Here is a 22,766-nt window from a genome sequence, read left to right on the forward strand (position 1 = left end):
CATCACAGCAGAAAAAGCATCTTCTTAAGCTTAAATAGGATTTCCCGTATGTCAGTTTGTGCTCATTATCTCTTGTCCTCTCACAGGGCACCACTGAGAGAAGGCTGGCTCCTTCTGTACTCCATCTTCAAAAAAAGATTAGAGCAACTGCTCATTTGTATCAATATCATCCTGATTATTACCAAGTCTATATAATACATTCATTATCGATTTTGTGGTGCCAAAGGCATTCCAATTCTCTGTTCATCCACCTTCTGAGCTATCTTTCTTGGGTTCCCATCCCAGCAGTGCTACCTGCTTGCTGCTGCTCAAGTTGTCTTGCACTTCTGCTGTGCTCATGACCCTAGACCGGGAAAGGTAGAAGCAGAAATGGGCTCTCTTTGTCTAGTTTGCTGAAATTCAGCCAGTAGATAGATCTCATCTGCAGCAGATCAGCTCTGTGGATGCAAGGGCAGACCAGCTGCTCAAAGTGTACAAAGCAGGGAGCTATGTCAGGGAGAGAGGTAAGTGCTAATTACAGGTAAAGTCTAAAACTTAGAAAAGCCCATAGTCTGTAGCTGAAGCATCACTGACAGTAAATGTGATTGAATTAGGAAAACTGTTCTTAGAGAGAAAGATTAGTGGAGAAAGATGGGCTCAGTCCTCAGGATAGACTGCACAGGTCTGCAGGAGACCTATCTCCTTTCAGTCAATGGTCTGAAGGTGGACATGCTCTCACTATGAAGTCCTAAATACATGAACCTTATGGGTGCCAGAGGGAGCACTCTGCTACCCTTTCTATATTTAGACACCGATCATGCTTTAAGAGCAATAGGCCAAAACCACTTGTTAACTGTAATATAAGAGGTAGCTGAAGGGAGGCAAAAGGAAGAAGACCAACTGAAGATAAATCTTTGTATCTTGGTCTTCTATTTTTATCCCTCCTTGTCACCTTTTCCCTTTTAATCAAAATGCTGTTTCCAGAAAACTTTGCTGATATTACTGTGTTGCAGCAGTAATTATATGTTAATACTCATTATCTGACAACACTTAAAGAAAGATGACCCCAACTTACAAAACATTGAGTTGTTATCCTAACTGTGGTCAAAGAATACAGTATGCAAAAACTTCCTCAGCATAAGCTGCTCTGTATCTAAAAGCACTAAGTGCAACCTGAACTTCAGAAAAGGCTGCTATCTTTGTAGTTCCAATGATGTTCTTTACCTGAAGCAGACTTCAGATGATGGCACAAAGCTTTATTTGAGGTGATTCAGAAAGGTCAAGGTCCAAGGCAAGTAAGTGGTGAGCCAGTCTCTGTGGCTGCACTGATGTCCTAGACTGGGGACTGATGTTGGCGTTACAGGAAGAGGCCTCAAATGGCTTATTAAACTTGTAATTGAGGACTCTTATTTGCCCAAATGTAATGCAAATCTGCTGTCTTTCTTGTTTGAAATTACTGACAACAGAAGGATGAAGTGGAATTTCAAGGAAATGGCTATAATAAGCATCACCTCAAGCCTCATGCTGACTCCAGTTTTCTTATGTCTTAACCTGCTTTAAATCTTCTAAATTATGTTCCAGCAATTTAACACTTGTGTTTCATGTTGCCTAAGTGATGTTTTTTATACAAAAAAGCATATGTTTAGTGGTAACTACTAATCCAATTGAAGACTGAAGTCACTGAAACAAGGCATTTTAGTGGTGGTTATAGTTGTGAAGCAACTCATCCACAGGGAAATAAAGTAAGGGGAGATATTGTGCTAGTTTGAGGCCAGCCAGAACATCTCTTGCCCCGAAAGGGACAAAAGAATGACACACACAAACGGATTGGAGAGTGATGGAGAGTTTAAATGGAAAAGCGATTGGTGAAACTACAGAAAACTACAAAGCATAGTGGCAAAGAACATCCCAAAGCATACAGAGTCCCTTACATAGTACCCAGAGGCTTCTCAATCCTTCCCTCCTCCCACCTGAGGGTCTACCCAAAACCCCCAGGGCTCTTTCATCCCCCCTCCCACTGCTAGGCAAGTCTCAGGCTGGCCAGGTCCGAGACTGCCCCCCCCTCCATTCTCCTCCTGACATTAGGCCTAGTCAGGCCTAAGAGGCCTGAGATACTCCCCCGGCATTACCTGATAAGAGAGGACATGTCCCACGGGGACAGAGAGGGAAGAAAGAGGAAGAGAATGACTCTGCAGATGGACTTATAGGGCGCAGGATTTAAGGGTAGAAATACGCTGTTTCCTGTGTCCACCCCTATTGGGTGAGCACCCAGGACACCAGAGGTGTATCTCATGCAGCAATGGCAGGGGGCACCCAGCCTAAACTGCCACAGATATAAATGTCTTCTTTCCAGCATTTGCATTACCTTCAAGACTTACTCTATGCCAAGGATGATGGCTCTTGGGTACTTACTTTGTATGTGAGAGACCCACTGTGTCAACCACATAAACTTTGTAGCCACTCAAAACCATACAGGTGACTTCACTTTTCTTGGTTTTGTTTTTTTAATTCAGCTGATCAACACACTTAATTACTGTGCATCCATCATTTGTGGAGTTAGTGGTCTGAAGTACTTCAGAGATCAGCTGCTGAGGTTCCTGAGTTTTGGGCTGCACTTTGTGTTTGGTTTTGGTTTGTTTTGTGTGTGTGTGTGTGGGTATTCCCCTATTATTTCGGTATTTATGTATCTTGGTGGATCTTTTTTCAAGACATGGGAGAGAGGATGAAAAAGCATGTGTAAGACCTGTGTCCATACAGGAATAGAATACAGTGGGAAAGGAAGCTATAACAAACCTGCTCCTGATTCCCATCTTTTACTGGTTGGACAGTGCCTTTCACAGTCAGCTTCTGGTAGCTAACAGTTCTATATAGCAACTTTTGGGAGACAAGGTATATGCAAAAAAGGGTAAACCTCTGAGAAAGAAGTTTATATTTGTCTAGACAGAGCATCCTTGACATAATATAGACAATTGTTCCCTAGCCTCCTGCAGATGAGCAGCCCAGGGCAGCTGCAGCAGCAGTGTATTTATGTATGTTAAACCAGAAGTTTTGCCTATTGTTTCTCCTGCCTTCATCAGTTTCCACTGCTATGTTATACCAGGACATTAAACATTCAGCATCCAGAGTGTCTAGACAGGCTAAAAGACTTGTCTGTGCTTTTCAGAGTCAACTTTCCTAAGAGCTGAAAGGCTATTTGGAAAGAGAAGGTGGCAGAGTTCCTAGTACAAGAGGCATTTCAGGCTTCCTTCTGAAGCTTAATATGGAGTAACACGCTCTGGCAGTGATTTCTATCAGTGCAGAAAATTCCTGTGCAAGCATCACCCTGCTCCCCAGACAGTCTTCAGGACTCTGCTAATTATTGATGATGTCTCAAACAGCTTGCACTTGTATTCTAAGAATTAAAGTCTACATACAAATGTACACTGTTAGCTGGTAATGTCCTGCTTTAATAACAGAGGAAAGGGCTAAAGGGTGACTTCGTTGCCACAGAAGACGGGAAAGATCTTTTTAAGGCAGAAACAAATGGTTTCAATTTAAAATGTAGGAGCCGTGGACCAGCAGATATATTTTGCTGTGCATATATATCTCTTTGTTGCTTGCTAAACAAGCAACCAACCAAAAAAAAAAATCAACTTTTTTTCCATATAATTTTCCATGTAGCCTTTCAGTCACTCCCCTTAGAGGAAGAAGCAATACTTGTTTCCTGTAGAGTGGAAATTAATGTTGCCTCTAGAAGCTTTGTAAACTGAAAATTAGATACAATATAAGGGCTGATGATCCTGTTGCTGTTAATATACCTGCACACACTGTGATTGTGCTATATATCACAGAAAACTTGAGCTTTGATTTCAGACTCCAGGACAAGCCTGGGAGGCTTTTTTGGAGATGAAGAAGGGAGAGCAGTCAGCCTGTCCAGCATGACTGCTAGCACTTTGGCTTGTGCTACTTGCTAAAATGAGGACACGAGGATGCTCCTATCCAGCCATGCCCTTCAGGTACATTCCAGCTCCTCCTTCCCTGACTGAAGATTCCCGGGGTGTCTTGTGCTAACCTACTTAATTTCCAGTAAGGAAGAGCAGCATCCTTGTATAAATGCTTAATAACCTGGGGTCTTTAAAGCAAAATAAATTTTGCTGCATTAAAGAAAAATGAGCCCTCCAAGAACAGAGAATATCAACAAAGCTTTCAGACTGGTAGCCAGGGTATTGAGAAGTGGCATACAAGAAAAATTCCCAGACCAATGAGGGCAAACAACTACATGATGGAGAGACTAAAAAGATAACATTTTGTTACCTCTGTTAATAAGAATAAAAGGTAGGTGGTGGATTTATTATCTTATGCCACTTAAAGTTACATAGAGTTAACAGAAATCTGGTCATAATGTTCAGTATGTGAAAGTTTCTAGCTACAGCTAGAAATCAGCTGTAAAGTATTTAGGGATTAGAAAGAAACAATCATTTAAAGAAGCCTGCAGTTTAATTTGTTCAAGGGATTGAAAGGTGACTTAAGCATGCATGCATCTTTGTAGAGAGATGAGTGTGAAAGTGCTCCTTAATCTATCACTTAGAGCATGGCTGGAACAAATAACTGGAAATTAAAGGCAAAGTTTAAAAGCATATGCCTAGTTTCCTACAGGAAATACAATTTGATGATGAAAATAAAAAATAAAATAATAAAAAAGTTCTAATGCCTTAAAAATCAGTATCTTTTGTCAGCAGTGCTGCTTCTAGAAAATAAAGATGACAGAACATGAATGAATGATTTTTGTGTCTTGGGTTTAAGTTAGATTAAATGATTTGATATTCTCCTACAGTTTTAATTTATAGAAAGAGACCTCTTCCACAATTCAGAGGAGAATGCAGAGAGACAACAACTCTTGGGAGAAAATGAACCAAATCAATGAAAAGACAGAAAGTATTGATCCAAGAAGAAAGAAATCAGAATATTGTATAAGAAAACAGCTTCCTTAAACGTGTTTATTGGTAAGTAATTTTGACTAAACCTGTCTTAGGATAAAGGAGGGCATAGTGAAGTCAGCTGGCTGAAGACTGTATATAGGAATTGCTGTCCTGACTTGCTATACTGAATCAGTCAGTATCCTGACTGAACTACTCAGTCATCCCTGCCCTGAGGAGTTCTTCCAGCTTATTTGTGCTGTGCTGTCCTGGAATGGTGGGAGAAGGAAAGGGAAACCTGATAGTCCAGTGACCCTTGCTGGAAGCCTTTTGACTTGCTGGATAACGTATGATGTAGTCCTTCACTTCTTGGTACTGATAAGGCTCCTTTGCAGCTGGGGGGTGTGTGTGGGGTGGACTCCATATTTCAACAGAGTTGGATATAATAAAGGGAATATAAGGGTCTGAAAAGTGTGTCATAAGGAACTGGGCTTGTTTCCTCAAGGGAAGATGCATTAGCTTAGATACTGGTTTCAGTTCTTAAAGTCACTGAAAAAGGAAATTAATGCTTTTCCTTACATGCTTGGGGAAGACAGGATTCAAAACTTCTGAATACTTGTTGACTGAGTTTAACTTTAATACAAGGAAAAGTTTCCCAGTAGAGTAATGAAGGACTAGTAAAAATAGCTGAGAAAAGGCTTCAGGAACAGGTAGGACAAAACGTATGTCCAGATGACAAGGGGTGATCCTGGATTGGTTATTCAACAGATAAACTTGGGGCCCTTCCTGGCTCTGAGGTTTATTTTTTTGTCTACCTCTTTTGAGCTGATTGCTATGGGTTGGTGCACTGTTTAACTGGAGACTATGACTTTCTGCAAAGGGATATTGTGCTGAACAAGGTTCTAAGTGTTGCTAAAGAATGCATATCTCCTCTTCAGTTTAAGTAAAATCTATTAGACTGTTCACTGTTCCCTGATAGAATGCAGATGGTGTACATATGAGCTTAGTCAACAGACTATAAAATAGCATAAGCTTTCCATAGTCATCAGAAACATCAAAAGCAAAAGGTTTTTTTTTTTTTAAATCTCCAACAGATTGCTATAATTATTAAATGTGATGCATCACAAGTAGTGATTGAGTATAGCTGAGTTGATATTACCCAGACAGGAAGAAATAATACGGCTTTGGTCTGTGTCAAACCCAGAGAGAGGGTGGATCATCACATCCCCGAGTATGTGTAGCCCATCATTTAAAATGGCTTGCTCTCGTGAGAGAGGCATATATTTACTGTAACATTCAGCTGCAGCTTTTGAACAAGTTAACAGCTTTAATGCCACTCTACTTGGGAACAGGGGAACAATAAACTATACAAATCTGTGCTGCTCTACTGAGATGTACTGGCATATAACACTGGTGTGTGGCTACACTTCTCTAGAGAGTAATGTTTGCAGGTCTGTGTGCAATACATGTCTAAAACCTTTCTATCTATAGCTTAGCAGTACAGAAGTAGGGGAGTGTCAGGTACAACTGCTGCTTTGTGAAAGTCTCTCAGGTACTCTTGATGATCTGGAAATGATCTCTGTAGCCTCTGCTTGCCCTTGCAGGGCTGCATCTCTTATGCTTTCAACTCCAAATGGAGGCAGTAAGTATGGACATAACGACTGCTGCTAGGAGAACAAGTCTCAGATGGAGTTACTCTGAACTTTCTCCTTCCTTTTTAGATCACATTTCCCTTAAGAAAAAAATCCTGAGGGGTGCTCTTATGTTTCTGCTAAGAAATAAGGAATCAAAAGCATTTAATCCATTGCAGCCAATCTTTAAAAATTGATACGACCAATCAACAGTTACAGGATAAGCACAGTGAATTATCTTTAAAGAAAGTAAGCAGAGTATCCTCTTAATATTTGCACTTTAAATCAGATGAATCAATTCTGTCTGAATTACCTGGTTCTATTCTATCATGCTGCTGTCAAAATAGGCTAGTGCTAAACTGATGAAAATCCTTCAGCTTTATATAGACAGGGTTCTTCCGGTTTTCCTTCAATGGTCAGTCTTAGCCTTCTCTACTTTCCCTGACCTATAACTTATTTAGACATCATTCTTTGTAGTTTTTGGGGAAAAAAGAAAACAAAAATCTTGGCCTGTGCTTACATTTGCTAACTTCTTTGCTTGCAAAGATTTCACTTTACTATGCAGTTCAGTTACAACTCCAGCTAGATCACAGAAACATAGAATCATAGATGCCTTTTTTAACTCCAAATTCTGTACTGCTTAAAATTTAGTATTAACTGAAGTTGTCAGGGCCCCCCAGATCAGGAAACTGACTTCAGCAAACCCTGAGAAAACATGAATTTAACATCATGCTCCTGTTGCTGCTTGAGTTTTAAGGCTTTGCTAATGTGAGGGGAACAAATTATGCAAAACCTAAGGATTTGACTATTAATATAGAAGCAAGAGCTTTAAAGGAGCACCAGACTACACCTGATAAAACTGTGAGAACAAGAGTGGTAAAAGCTACCCGATTCAAAAAACAAGAACAACAACAAAAACACGATCAAAAAACCTCAACAACAACAAAACCCAAACCAACCAACCAAAACCCAGAAATACCTATTTTCCTTTTTTTCATTAATTTTCATGTTTCACCATCCTGATTTGGAATATTAATAAATTTCATACAAAAATATTTCTGAAAAAATAAACTTAGGGCCGCTTGGTATATTGTCTGTATTGTGGAAAAAAAATCACTTAAGACACAGCTGTGTTAGACACCAACTGGCTTTGTCATGTTCCCCAGCAAGATACTGCACTGAGAGGCTGAAGCACACCTGTGAGCGAGAAGTGACATGTCAAAAACTTTGTGCAAAATCTTCAGCTGACTTGATTTCACAAATTGTCCACAGTATTGCCTAATGATCACCTCAGATAAAATTCCATTAAGACAGCAGGGCTATGGGGCTGTTTATCTAGTGACCAGAGCCTACCCTTCTTGTCACTCCATGCATAGAGGAGACACAGTCCACATCAAAAGGTCTGTCAAAAACTAGCTAGCCCCTTCCTATATGTTCCTGAATTGCCATTTTCAGAGCTATGAAGTAGGAAAAATGCTTATCTGTAAAGGAGGTGAAAGATTTTCTATGACAGTACATTATACCAAAAAAGTTCAAAGAAAATGGAATGCAGGTGACCTTCACAAGTGATTATACTGTTAAAACTATTTAAAGCTACTTTCAACTATATTAAGTGGCTTCTGAGGTGGCTTTAAAATATCCTATAATGAGATAGCTGTAAGTCTCTTCCTTACGTAAAAATAGACAGGCATATGAGTAAGACACCCCAGGTTTGAGTAAGTACATGGCATGGATATAATTGTCACACTGCTCGCTGTTTCTGCTGTGCAGGAGCATGGACTCTCATTCTCTGTGAACTGGAATACAGGTAAGTCCATGTGGCATCCTTGGGCCCAGCAAACAACACCCAGCTTCTTGCACTGAATTAAGTCTCCAAATATTCTATGAAATAAAGTGTAATCTTCCTAGCAAGATAAATTACTCTTCTGAGCCATCTGCTTTTACCTTTTTAAAAATGCCTCTTTAAATGTAAATTTAGCTTTACACTAGAAACAGTATTGCCATGGCAACAAATGCAAGAAAAATAAATGTGTTTATACAAAATAGTGTGGTTTTTTTCTGTTAAACATACTCCATATGAAATAAACCACATAGGTATGGAGTTAATGTATACTATCTCAGAGCATAATAAGGAGTATGTGTCTTTTGCTGCAATGGTTCTCTGAGATAGTATTGAACAATTGCTTGCAGTAAAGAAATCTATTGTCTACCTATTTAATATATTATAACCTAGAGCTCTCATCTTGCAGTTTGCTCTAGATGGAGTAGAATGCTATGAACTTCATCAGAGTGTTATGCAGGCAGCAGGAGTTAATAGAGTCTAAAATATAATCTCTCTCAAGTAATTTATATTCCAAATGCTCTGCTGTACAAGTTTGCTTTGCACAGTCTGTCACTAGAGAACTTTGTTATTCAAGCTCTGTGTAAGTGGTGGTTTGGGTTTCTCCTTTCATTGAATGCAATGAAGAATGCATTCAGGTTAGGCCTGTTTCAAAAATAAGATTGACGGCTGGTGTACTTTAAATTGCCCACAAACAAATTCCTCCCTACCTCTTTCTGCATCTGTTACCCCTTTCAGTGTTCAAAGCAAGGAGAGATGCAAGATCACCAAGTTCACTATTTTCAAGACACAGATCCCTGTGTGGTAAAAGTAAAATTGATTTTTATATGATTGCATAATTTCCCATTTCCAGCTTCAAATTTCATATATGTAACTATAGCAACACTTTTCAAACCCAATAATTGTTAAAATGGTCTATATTTATTTATTTAGCATCTCACTTTTTGCCTTTTGAGTACATGAGTTGTTTAAAGGTTGCAGAAGAGTGAAGATGCCTGTGGCTGGGTATTAGTGGTCCAAGGAGGTGAAGAGTTATGGTGCTTACCTATAGAACAGAAACCATACTGCACTCACCTTGTACCTCTCATCTGAATAAGACAATAATTACAAAGATGAAGCCATTTCTTCTTACTGTATGACAGGCAGGAAGACTATGCATTACCTTCAGTAAGAGACACGCTGAAGATCTAATTCCTGCCAAAGACCATGATGTTGACCTTGGCATGTAATTCACCAGGGGAGTCAGTGGCCCTGGGAGTGTTGAAAACAGTAACCTCCTCATTCTCTATCTTAACTGCTGAGCGGCACATTCAGTAGCATTGGCATCTATTGCTTCAACTCTCTCTCTGTTGTGCTTGTTGGTACCAGAAGAGTAACATGAGTTACGTATTTCCAGCAGTGGCATGGACTGAACTTTCTATGGGTTCCTCCTCTGAGAAAACACGAAGCAGTGTCTTTTAGAAAAATATTGTCCTTTTATGTGCACAAAGGGTTCTGCAAGTAGTGTAAAGCTGGTATCCAGAGATGAAATTGCAACAGATTAGCTAAACTATCAGGGAGTAGTCAGCTTCTGCATGTCTCAATCTGTCATATGGAGAGCTTGCCAAGAGTATCTGTACTGTGTTATGCTGTGGACTTTCTTGTTCAGTGCCTTGCCTTGGGCAGCAGCCAGTGAAAAGGATTCTGTGGAACAAAAGTAATAGGGTACAGTCACTAATCCTGTCCCATATACACATCCTACCCTTCTGATCACCTTAGGTTTTGGATCAACTGCATGTAGCAGTCTACGTGGCCCATGTAAGGATATGTCCTTAGACAGCCTTTGGGACCAAGTACTTGCAAACAAGTATGATGAAGAAGCACCTTCCCACTGTGGTTCACATAGTGCTGGAGCACACAGCTCTGCTCTAAGGGGCCTTCAGCCCCTGTGCGCCGGGTAAAGCACCGTGCCCTCACCCCTCCAGCAATCACCAATACCTTGGCCTGATCTTTCCCTCAGCAAGCCAGCTACCTCCGGGTTCGCAAGGCCATCGTGAGGTAACTTGACTGTGTGAAATGAATGCTTTTATAGGCCCTACAGCAAATAGGATGTAAGCACATGGGGACCGTTTGGAAAAGACGTAGGTAGGGGGTGATCATCACAACACACCTTCCTTGCTGGAGTTGGTCACTGCCCTTCAAAGGAAGGGGTCAGAGAAAAGAATCTTCTCCATTAATAGTACCTGTTCCTGTTTCTTCCGTGTACTGGCCCGATGGGTGGTGCACACGTACCTTTTGCCCGTCAGCCTCAAACCAAATGGCGGCGGGCACAAGGGGCGGTCCCCTCCTTAGGGCGGGACGCTTGTTCCCGGGGCAAGCCCCGCGGGGGCCAAGCCATGCCGCCGGTACGCACACATGACCGCCCTTCCCCCGCCTCCCCTGCCCTCACTCTCTCACTCACTCACACTCGCCCGAGCCCGCGCCGTCAGCTGGACGCATGCGCGCAGCTGCCGAGCCAATGGGGCGGGCAGAGGTGGGGCCGCGGCCATTCGGGCTCGGCTGGCTGCGGCGGGGCGCGCGTCAGCCACCGTGATGGTCTCCTGGATGATTTCGCGGGCAGTGGTGTGAGTGCCGGGCTGGGAGTGGGCAGCAGTGGCTCTGGGTGGGATGAAAGTAGCCCCGGGGCTTCTCTCGGCGGGGCTGCCCGGGATAGAGTATGGCGAGTGGGAGGCGGTGTCCCATTTCTGCTTTTCCCGTGTCCTCTTTCTCCTGTGTTCTTCTCCTATGTTTTCCTTTTCCCGTGTCTCCTCAGCTGGGTGCCTTGCGCGGCCGTTGGGCTGCGGGCGGCCGGCCTTACCTCTCTCGGCACAGGTGAGGTGCGGTGGGCGGCTTCTTCGGGTGCGGTGAGTGCTGTGCTGTGTGGGGCTGGCTGGGCTGCCGGGGTAGTGAGGGGGATGGGTGTTTGGGCCACTGTGCTGCGGTGCTGCATCGACTGACGGCTTAGAAGTTGCAGTGTTAGAACAAGCAACTAATCTTTTAGGGAATTTATTAGTTCAGAGCGCTTTGCTTCTCGCTTGAAAGGAGTGAGGTAGCGGGAGCTGTGGCTCTGCCCCAGAGGGACGCTTGTCTGTGCCTCCAGAAGCTGCCGAAAACCCAGCAGCGGGCTCCTGGTCTCTCGTGGTCGCACCGCGTGTCTCTGTGTGTGTGCGTTTCCTCAAGGGCCGAAAAAGCTCGGGCCGCTGGTGCCGATCACGCGCAAGTGCTGAGCGTTACGTGTAAATTAATCCGAATTCGGCTATCAAATGTGTGTGGTAACCGTTTTCCTTTTTAAGTCATGTCAGAATTAAAAGGGCTGGGAGAACGCTTGGGAGTGTAAAATGGGGGTCTCTGGTGAGTGTAAGTTATTAGCTGATGAAGAGGTGGGCTGGCAGCATTATTGTATACTGGTCTTTGTAAACCTGAGGTTTTGGCAGCCTAAGGGCCAAACTTTCTTAGGTAAAAAGTATCATCTTATGCATTGTCGAAGTTGTATTTGAGAGAGTAAGCTACAGTGCAACCTTTGGCGGCCTTCTTAGGCATTGTGCTGTTCTTTTACGAAACTGATGGGTTATTTTGCTCATGTCAATAATATTACCTAATAAATGGCATGTAAGGGGCAGCTGAGTCTCCTTTGTGCTTTTAGCTGAGTGGCTCTGGGGGCTCCAGTGTTTATTGGGTTGCCCAAGCTGAAATTTGTTATGTAAGATTTCTTGCCAGGCCAATGGAGTGACTGTGCTCACAAAGCAGTCCAACAAACATCTGAGCTAGTGCGAAGTATATAGCAGGAGCGTATGGCCTTCTTGCAATAGGATTTTCCCATTTTATTGGTGACAAACATCTCCCTTGAACTGTCTAGGGTAATTTTATCTGAAAACTTTACTTGTTGTGAAGAAGCCTTCTCATACTGCTACATACGTTTTCCTGCTGTGATCTAGTCACCTAGATAAGTAGCAGTCTTCCTCCTTCAGACTTGTCAGATAATTGAAACTTGCAAAGTAGAGCATGGAGTTGCAGGACTGGCAAAGGGTAACATTGGTTTGGAAGAGAGAGACTGTGGGAAGAGTTGCTGTTTGTGCACTTTGTCAGTGTGGGCTTCCCATGGGCAATACACAGCCCTAGAAGCAAGAGGCAAATGATTACTTTCTGTACATCAAATGATGTTGCTGAACCTGTTTCCACTTCCTTGCTTAAAAGCACGAACTAGATTTTTTTTTTTTAATTGTGACAACTTAGACTGCATTGTTTGTAACGGGTGCTGCCAGCACCTCAATTTGTAATGATCAGGTTCTTGTGAAGGTAGTTGTTTTTTCCCTGAAATGAATTGCTAAGTGTTTGCATTTTGGAGATTGTCTGCTGTAGGCCTATCCAACAGCATAGGGGATGAAAATAGCTACTGCTATCCACAGATTTATTGCAAGAGGTGCTAAAGGACAATGTTTTATGTAGTTCTGTGTAGTCTCATCTTCTGGTTGATCTTGGTCAGTCATTTGTGTGCCCTAATTATGCTTGCTAAAAAAGGAGTCTTTCATATTATTTATAAATTCTCTTCTTCTTCTGCCCTTGTTTCCTATCAGTGGGACTTTGCTAGCTTGTTCAGCTTTGCAGGAAGGGGGAAGTGTTCAATGAGACCTTGGACAGCTTTGAGACTGTTGTTTAGCTTTGCTTAATAGAGAAAAATTCACATAAAAAAGGAAGGTGGGAAGTAGCACAGAAGTAGATGTGATGTGGCATAAGAGGTCTTCATTTCAATGATCTTGAGACTGTCCTCCTTGTGCTCTTGTCCATGTCTTCATCATGCGTCCATTATGCTGTCTTCCTTAATTTGATCTGTTTTCCTTCCTGCTCTCTTTCCAGACATACTTGTTACAGCGGATTTTTTTTTTTTTTGGCTTGTGTGTCATGAATTAAAAAGGTGTCTACTACCTTTTCCTTAAATGCCATAAGAAAGGTGGAAATACTTTTTAACCACTACTTAGCTGCTGAGACATGATGTTCCCTGTTACTTATGTAGTGTTTTAATTTAGATGTGGTGACTTTCTGTTGTGTATGTGAGGTATGGGTATCCCGCACTGTCCATAGCAAGCCCAAGAAGCCCTGTTGTCATGTGTGAAATGATCAGAAATACTTGTTGTATTATTGGAAGGAGCAGCAGTTTTGGTTTCAGCAGAATTTTCCTGACTGACATACTATTTTGGGGGGTCAAAAGGGCAGGAAAATGTAAATTTGTAGGTGTGTTAGTGTCCTCTACTGACTTTTGACATGGAGAACTTGTTCTGACACAATGTTCAAAGCAAACCAACTTCTGATTCAGTTAGAATTTGTAATTTGAGGTTAATCAACTCCACTACAATAATTTCACTAAAGCTTTGCGGAACTAGGCAGTGGAGCTAGTAGAGAATTAGAATTCTTAATTGAATGTGAATTGTCTCAGAGTCATGCACAGGAAACAGGGAGTGGCTCAAATTCGCTGTTCCACATAAGAATCTTCAACAAACCTTAGTTTTAATGAAACCTTTTCCCTTTGCTCTGTAAATGCTGTTATAGTTGGGCATCTAAACATGAAATAGCTTGTACAAATTGCATGTCTTCTCCTTTCTGTCAGGAAGCAGACGACTTGATGCATGCAATTAAAACATCTCTAAAATGAAAAGTCTTATGTCTGTGGGGTGCTGCTGTAATAAGTATAGGTCACTTAATTCTAAAACATATTTACTAGTGCAACAATTTTCGGAATGATTACTGCAGGATTTTTCCTTTTTTTTTTTTTTTCACTTAAAAAAACCAACAAGAAAATAGTAATTCTTTCAGAGTCCTAGGAAACTTGTCCAAGTGATACACCTTGTCAAGTTCTTAGTTTTTAGTAGTGGGAATAGCTTTTTTAATTTGTGGCTGCCCATCTTGTTACCTTCATATAGAACCTGTACCTGACTTTTAGACTGCCTTGATTGCTCATGCATCTCATTTGTAAGGTCTGAGCAATTGTGTACACATCAGTTGCTGAGACAGTATTTAATAGTAAACATGTTGAGTACTTGTCAGTCACAGGCTGGTATGGATGAGATCAGACTATTCTCTTGTGCCAAGTGAAGATGTGAAGCATCCTCAATACAAAGTAGATGGCCATTTTGTTCTTGCAATCTGTTAAAGCAGACTGTCTGCTGTAATCTGTTAACTTTTTTCCCCTTCTCACTTAAAAATGTAAGTTCCCCCATCTGTGTTGCTTTGCAACAGTCTTCCCTCATGTTTGAGTACATAGTTTCTTTTTTGGTAAAGTTGGTCAACAGTCATGACCCTTGGAAGGGAGAGTTGTAGTGGTCCACAGGAAGATGCCTCTATCTTGGTTACTAGTATTTAGTTACTTTTCTCTCTATTTTTACCTGCCTTGTCCACTCTCATTTTAGAGCCTTCTATGGAGCAAAAGATGTTCAGGTAAAGATTCAGGAAGCATTTGTTGGTTCTGATATTAGATTATAAGTCTAACTATATTAAGCTGGACAAAGCCTGTGGCATACAGGAGGTGACCTGAAAGTGGGTAGTAGTATTAGATTTTCATCGTTTTTTTTCCTTTTTTTTAATTACTAATTGGAGGTGTTTCCTTGCATTACCTTGCTCTACTTTTAATACTTCAGTAGTTGTTGGACATTTCCAGGTACCCAGCTGCCCCTAGAGTTACTACACATCTGAGAAGGACTAATTGAAGCCATAGCTTCTGTATTTATTGTCAGGAATATCTGGCTTTGCTCGGTGGTCATGTTTCATGTAACTCTGTATGTTTCGGTTGTAAGTTTCTTGTTTTTTTTTTTTCCCCTTCCCTAAACAACATGCTGTCAAATAAGTTGTCTTAAATAACCTTAATTCATCACATGGAGTTAAGTAATTATACCGCTACATGCTGTGAAAGGAATAGCTGCATGCAGCCTAATCTTCCAAGTCAGAAGGCCTGTTTGTGGGAGATTTCCTCCAAATGTAGCCTGCTCTTCTTGCAGGATGCTTCCAGCTGATGTATGAAGGGTCTTCACTGCTGATGATTACTGAATGCCTTCCAGTACCCTTCCAGGTTCAAAGGGCTGTAAATTGCTGTACCTGTGGGGAAAAAGGAGTTTCAGAGTGAACGGCTGAGATGGCAAGATGTACTGAAATGCCTGTCCCAGAACAGATCTGTGCAAAGATTTGGTCACTTTGTATCAATTATCTTTGGCAGTTTATTCTATGCTTAAACAGATGTCACTGATCTGTTTGCTGTGAGGGGCCATCCTGCCCTTCATGTTCTACTTGCTATAACGTCCAAAAGTTGTGTGGCCGCAGGGTGATTTTGTGGTTTTTTTTTTGTCAAACCAAATGAAAATTAGCATGCATGAAAGGTTAGTCTTCTGTTAGTTGCAGTGAACAGCTTGTGTTGCTGTTGGTTAATTGCTAGGTAAGTGCTATGTTGAGAATGAAAAGTTGCAGGACAAAACTGGTATTGTTTTTAGCATCAGCATTGTCTGTGTGAAAGTTTAAAATAACTTACGTTATTGAGCAATGAAATCATCAGAGTGCATCTCTGCAGTAGTTGAGCTTCTCAGTAAGGCAATCCTGATATGTACAGCAGAAAGTATCTGCTCATTACACCAGACTTGTAATACCTATTCTGTAAGTTAGGACAACGCAAAATGACTCATTAGCTCTGACAGTTTATTAGAAATAAGCGTCCCTGGTGCCTGCTTGGCACACCTTTACTTAAATCAATGCTTCCTGTGCAGTCTGGTTGTTGTATGTGTTTATGGGACTGTGTAGATGCAGAGCATGCATGGTCAGTGTTCACAGCCTGTAGCAGGCGGTTGGACTAAGCGAGCTCAAAAACAGATGGAGCTCGACTAGAGGCACAATGTGGAGTCTGACATTATTACTTAATGATCTTGGCATGGTCTCTGTTACAAAACGTGCTGAAATCCACATCTGTGTTCTATGCGCTGTAGATTAAGAAATTCCGAGAACTGCATGGTCTGGCACAAAAGGATGTTTCTAATTAAAACAAACAATCTCCATTCTTGCTTGTTCCACAAACCAATGTCTGCTTCAGCTGAACATATTTTATGTTCTTGTGCGTTTCATTAACTTAGATGGAACAGCTTGTCTTGCCTGGTTATTTTGTATGTAGAGCTAACTCATGATATGTTCATATAAGACTGATGAAGATCTCAAGCCAAATTCTGCTATTTAACCCCCCCCCCCCAGAATGTTGCTTTGGAACAATACTTCTAATCCTTGGTAAGAAATACTTAAATGTATAAAAATACGTCTGTCTAAACCCCTGTTCTGGGGCTTCATGTAGAAAGAAGCTTTTTCTAAGCTTTTAGATCCTTTTGGAATTTTGAAACCTGTACTACTATGTGGAAGTATTTGGCTTTCAGAGAAGAAAATGTTACAGCTGAAAAGAATACAACTTATCTGTTCAGAATACTTCAAAATGTAAAGGCCTGCTGAAGTAGATGGTAACATGGTCAAACGAAATGAGGAGTATAGAGTCAAGGTAGGAAAGATTATTGCCTTTTTTTTTTTATTTTGCTGACCAGTCTGCCTTTAACCACAACTGACCTCAGTGGCACCAAGTAACCACTCTGATGACGTTTTCATACATGGGGGAAAATAAAACACCTTACAGTGGCTAACTTGAGCCTTTTGTCAGCCATCACTGTTATTTTTCTAGTTCAGTTTATCACTGAAAATAATAGGGCATTACTTCTGGTTCTGTCCTGTTTTATAGTTAGTCTGCAAGCATCAACATGGAAGTGGGTTTAACTAGACTAATGCTTTCCCTATTTATTGCATTTGAAGTATTGCTCACACATCCCGAAGACAGTTGAGACTTGCATTTGATGTTAAAAACGCCATGCAATTTCTTTTGAAAGCTTTGACACAGCATTTAAATGCAGTGGTTCACAAAGCAGGATTTTTCCTGAAGTGAGAAGTCTGACATAATGCTTTACTTTCTTCTGCTAATAAAGCTGTTGGAACTTGCAGTGCTTAAGGGGAAAAGTGGGGAAAAAACCCCACATTGTGCTTGTGCCTTCCTACCACTGTCTCGTGGTGTTATTTCCTCCCCCCACCCCATTTTTTGTAACTTACTGGTCAAAACCATGGAAAGGAGAATAAGGAAAATTGTCACTAGTTTAGAGATATTGAATTAGTTTTGATACAGTAACATTACATGAAATTCTAATTGATTTATTTTTAAAGTTAATTCTTTGGCTTTGTGCTCTCATTCACTTTTGTTTGATTTTTTTTTTTTCTTTCCCACAGATTAGGACTTTGTTCTAGATGTGGCTTCCTTTATGTCTAAAAGCATGCTTAGTGTTAGTCACTTGAAGTGTATTTACTATTAGACTGTTTTGGGAGCCAGAGAATAAGCTGACTTATCCACATTTTTCAGCAGCAGATGTCTTAAAGTTGGCTTGGAAGACAGTATATTCACAAAAGCATAAAATGCATGTTTTAAATTACTACTGTGGCAGTCACTAGTTTGCCACAGATGCATTGTAAGCAGTGTTTTGCTGTTGCACATACGGCGATTTGAAGGGCAAGTATTTCTTGAATAAATGCAAAACTCAAATCCTAGAGACAAAATGGAGTTTACTGTTTTATTAAGAGGGTCTCTCAGTCAGATAAATTTGGCAAATGACATTTCAGGAAAGACACAGTTATTCTTTCTGTCTTACGGGTTCTTAGTCTGTTTATGTGTAGCCAATTGGACATACTTGTGCTAACAAGTTCTCTCAAAAGTGAACCTTTAGTTAATTAGCATAGTGTGCATGCACCCAATCTACTCCTCAAAGTACTGTATTAATGCATGAGTTTCTAAAGAAAAAAACAGTAAGCCATTTGGCTTCAGCAGGGAGGAAATGAAGGCATCTTTTAGCATCATATTTTTGACATTAAGGTTAAGTTACTAATACAACTATGTGACTAAGTTTGGTAGAGATTCTGCATGTTGTCAGTTCTTGACTTGGTGTCTCGCAGAGTTCGCGAAGTACCAGTTATGATTAGGGAAGCACATACACTTCAGAACAACATGTCCAGATACTATCTAAACGTTATCTGCCAAATACAAATCTCAGAAGAAACCTTTTCCTGTGCACAATAGGGAAGTTTGTTTTTTCAAATGCTCTAGGAGGTTTCAGAAATACTTTACCAGTTATAAGATCAACAAAAATTGGTATGTCAATAACTTGAGATGATCAAAACCAAAATAGTCCTAGCTATCTGGGGAAGAGATGAGGCAGGATAATTTTTACTTCAAGACTTGGTGTGGCTGCACTTTTTTCTTTGTTTAAATTCTTGTCTTCTGTCACACTTTCTTAGGAGAGGCAGGACCTTGATGCTGGTTTTAGGATGTATAATGATTAAGTAGGAGCTTTCTGGGCTTTTTGGTTATGAACTTCTCTTTTCTATCTAAAATCAGCCAGTCATATTAATATTCCTCATAGTGTAGCCTGTAGCAGTGTTGGATACTTTCATTAAAAAACAAAGGCAGCCCACATAATGACTGTATAGTTACATGCAGTGTGGTTTGTCTTTCACTTATAAATAGCTCAAGAATAAAATGTGGGTTTGGAACAAGCAGAAGCAATTTTTAGTTGGTACCACTCCTATTTTAAATGTTAGTTTCTTATAACCAGTTATTTTGATGCTCTAAAAATGTTGAGGGAAGATACTCAGAGTACCAAGCAATGGCATGATTGTGTATGTCACCTTGTGAGATTTGCCCAGGTCTCTAGCAGACCACTGTATGGTGAAAAAGCAAAACTGAGCAAGTAAAAATCCAAGTGGAAATCCATTTTTTTAATATATGCCATATTCAAGTGTTGGAGGAATTGAGTCTTTAGACTGTGATGGCTGAGGCCGTCATAGGGGGAAACTCCAGTGCAGTAGCTAACTTGATAGTCACTTTCCAAAGCTGAAGAAAGCTTTAGATTACCAAAATGGTTGAGAATGAGTGTGACTTCGTGGTCATAATTTGAGAGAATATAAACTGTTTTTCCTCTGATATTGGAAGAGAAAAAAAAGAAATACTAGGTTACTGAGATTCTGTACTTCGAGTGTTGGATTTGTGAGGTCAGTTTTGCCTTATGCAGCTGCTGACACAAAGAAAATATGCTTGAACACTTTACTCCCCATCTCATGCAGCTGAGACTTGGATGTCTCTATTGTGCCGTTGTGTACAGGCTTCCTGGCATGATTTCTATAGCTTGTTTGAAGGTAATAGAACTTAGGGCAAATAGGCCCAAGTTGGCACCCACAGAGAAAAAGCTGGCCTAGGATCCTTTCAGACAACAATTTTTTTTTTCCCTGTCACTGAAGAAGGTTGCTGGCCACTTAAAATACTAAGTTAGCAGGCTTTGGGAGTTACATATGTTAATGAGTGAGGCTGCTTTAAACAGTAAGAACAGCTGCTGTCATGAGAATGTACTTTCTTGGATTATTTTGGGTTTTATTCTGGAAATATGGTGCTTGTTTATTTCTGACAGCATTTGATTTAGTTTGTTTCTATCAGATAGAGAAATTGTGTCAGTTAGTGTTGCTGTTCTTCAGTTATACTATCTTACTGCATCTGTTCCAGTTTTGCACTGGATAAAAAATCATATGCAAATCGGATTCTTACCTAGTCACTTCACTAGGATTGAGATCTTTGAGATCTCGTAGAGCTGAAGCTTTTAAGACTTGCAGATATGTTTGAAAATGTGCAGGATTTGACAGTACTGAGATAAAAGGCAGGGAGGTGGTGGAAGCCTCATCCGTGGAGGTTTTTAAGGCCAGATTGGATGTGGCTGTGAGCAACTTCATTTAGTGTGAGGTGTCTGTGCCCATGGCAGGGGGGTTGGAACTAGATGATCCTTGAGGTCTCTTCCAATCCTAACAATTCTATGATTCTAAAAGCATGAAGCAAATACTACCATGCTAGCTTTGGCTCTCCAAACATCCATCTGTCTTTGCTTGTTTCCAGATTTACTGTGGCATGGAGCACAGAAGCCTTTGAAAGGCTTTACATGAGTTAGTTGAGATTACTGTAATGAACAGTTTTTCAGTGTAGCAGATTAATATGAAAGGTTTGCAAGATGTCTCCTGGATTCTTCTAGAGTATCCCTGATATGAAGAACTTCATATTTTTATACAGAAATTAAGACCTAATTAAATTGTAGGAGCTTCCAGAATTATTTTCCATACATGACATAAAGCTTAGAGTAATAAGTAGGTAAAATAAGAGCTGGTAATTTTTCCCATCATTTTATCAAAGTAAAAAGCTGTCAATTGCATGTATAGCTTTAAACCTTGTGACAAAACAAAACAAAACCAACCAAATAACACCCAAACCAACAAAACCCTTCAAATTAGTCAGTTGGTCTCTACTACCTGATGCCTTTAATCCTGCTGTCAGTCCTTGCTGATCAAGAAAAGCAAAACTGGGTTCAGTACAAGGGCACTGGGTTTTGGTTTGGTTTTTTTTTTTGAACAAAGTCATGCCAGGTTCTCTTAAGAGCTGTGAGAAGTAGATGAAGTAATTTCTAATTGTTGGCTAATTCTGACTGTTCAGTTGTTTTCCTGCCTGATGGCTGCTGTGAGGGCACAAATAGTTTGCCTCCAGTGGTAAACAGTCATAGCAACAGGTGAAATCAGGGACTACTGAAAGCAGATTTGAAGGAAGATAAGTTGTTTGAGGTTTAAGAATGGATGAGCGGCGTTGAGAATTAATACTTCTATGGCAGGGATGAAATTGTACTATTGAGCTTGATGTAAGAGCTAAGTAAGAGACTGAAGTTCTCTAATAATTGTTACCTTGTGTTGGAGGCCTTCAGCATTGGCTCTTTGTCATATGGTGGAAGCATTACAGATGCACCTTGTTTCAGTTCCTTTGTGTGGGTGCTTGGAGGTTATGATGTCATCTGCTGACTGTTCTGCACATGTGGAGTTTAGTAAGGGTGTCAACAGGAAATAGTACTGGGATAGTCAGAACGCTGTTGCAGTAGTGGTCAAAAACGTATGTTACAATCCAGTGATGAATGTAGGCATGTGGAGAAGTGACAAAGAGTTTTATAACAATTCTTAGGACTAACTCATTTTCTGTTTTGCTTTCTGGTACTGGCTTTTTTCATATTTGTGTACTACTGGGTTGTTTGTGCATTTTGATTGTTTTGAACAGGATTTGTAGGCTGATTTTGTTTGTGTGTGACATGGTGATGGTCTCTCTGGGCTTATACCCTTCTGTTAAAATGTGCCTGGGCTGTTGAGCAGCACAAGAAAAGTTGGTCAGTCCTGGACACAAGTTGTGGACACCATTTCCAGACATAGATGTAGATCTTGTAGTGAGATTGATATGACATTGATGCAGCTTGTTCATGAGAAACAGTCTTGTTAGAGAAGGTCACCTGGATTTTGCTTTGGGATTTTTAGTTTAACAGTACATTGTTGCCATAGGCTCCTGGGAAAGGCCTGTTACGACACACGTGCAACAGATTGGTTGCTGGGAGGATAGGACAGGATAGACCAGTATTTGAGGTGTATTGGTGGCTGATTGAAGTGGCCTAATAGGCTGCAGGGTGTGAGTTGGAAATTCAAGGTTAATTCTCACTGAAGGAGGTAGCCCATCTCATGTGTTAACAATTAACTGGGTAAGTGAAGACCATTCTCTGATCTTTACTGTGTTTACTGTCTCAAAAGAATGAGTAACAAGCAACCTACAAAATGCCATGAAAGCTGCCAGTGCTTTTGACTTTTTGATTATGTGGAGGAGACACATTGGAATTCATAGGAGGATGTGGGTTTAAGTGAATTTTCCTTAAGGTAATGGATGGAAGGGAAAATCCTCATTTTTCACTTAAAGGTATTTCTATGCAGAGAAAATGGGTTAAAGTTTTGCATGTTTTCTTGGCATCTAAATGGTGTTTTCTGAGAGAAACCTATTGAGCTTATATAAATAATTAATCAGTACTTCTGCAGAGATCTTAACATGGGGCATCCCTTAGAGAAGATACTTGTTATATTTTTGTTTTTGAAGTGGGGTATACTCTTTCTAGACTTCTTTCCAGCTTCAGGCAGGGCTGTTTCTGTATTGAGAGAACTTGAAGAGTTCTGGCAACAGGTTCCCTATTATTGAGGCAGGTCAGTGAAGTAGTGTTCCATAACATGAGTGGGTAAGATACATGTAATGAGCATGGAATTCTGCATTGGAAGAAAGGCTTAATTGCATCTTATCAGACAGCTTGAAATGATTATGCTTAGGACTTATTAAATTAATGTTCCTGACATAGGAAAGTCTCACTTTCCAGTGGAATTGGTAGCGAGATAACTTCTTCCCTTAAAAATTCGAAGGTGATTTTCAGCTGCTTGAATAACCGCATTATTTTTGGTTATGTTGCCCTTTGGAAG

At 40.6% G+C, this 22,766-nt stretch overlaps 1 protein-coding gene across 1 annotated transcript in view; it reads left to right on the plus strand.

The window, feature by feature from the left end:
* Positions 1-10,893: 10,893 nt before the first annotated feature.
* REEP3 (receptor accessory protein 3) overlaps positions 10,894-22,766 on the plus strand; it is a 46,453-nt gene continuing 34,580 nt past the window's right edge. The window contains exon 1 of the mRNA XM_054382059.1: positions 10,894-10,948. Coding sequence (XP_054238034.1) covers positions 10,917-10,948 — 32 coding nt within the window. The 5' untranslated portion in view covers positions 10,894-10,916. The remainder of the gene's footprint in view (positions 10,949-22,766) is intronic.

The sequence above is a fragment of the Indicator indicator genome, chromosome 7 (genome assembly GCF_027791375.1).
Source record: "Indicator indicator isolate 239-I01 chromosome 7, UM_Iind_1.1, whole genome shotgun sequence".
Classification (NCBI taxonomy): domain Eukaryota; kingdom Metazoa; phylum Chordata; class Aves; order Piciformes; family Indicatoridae; genus Indicator; species Indicator indicator.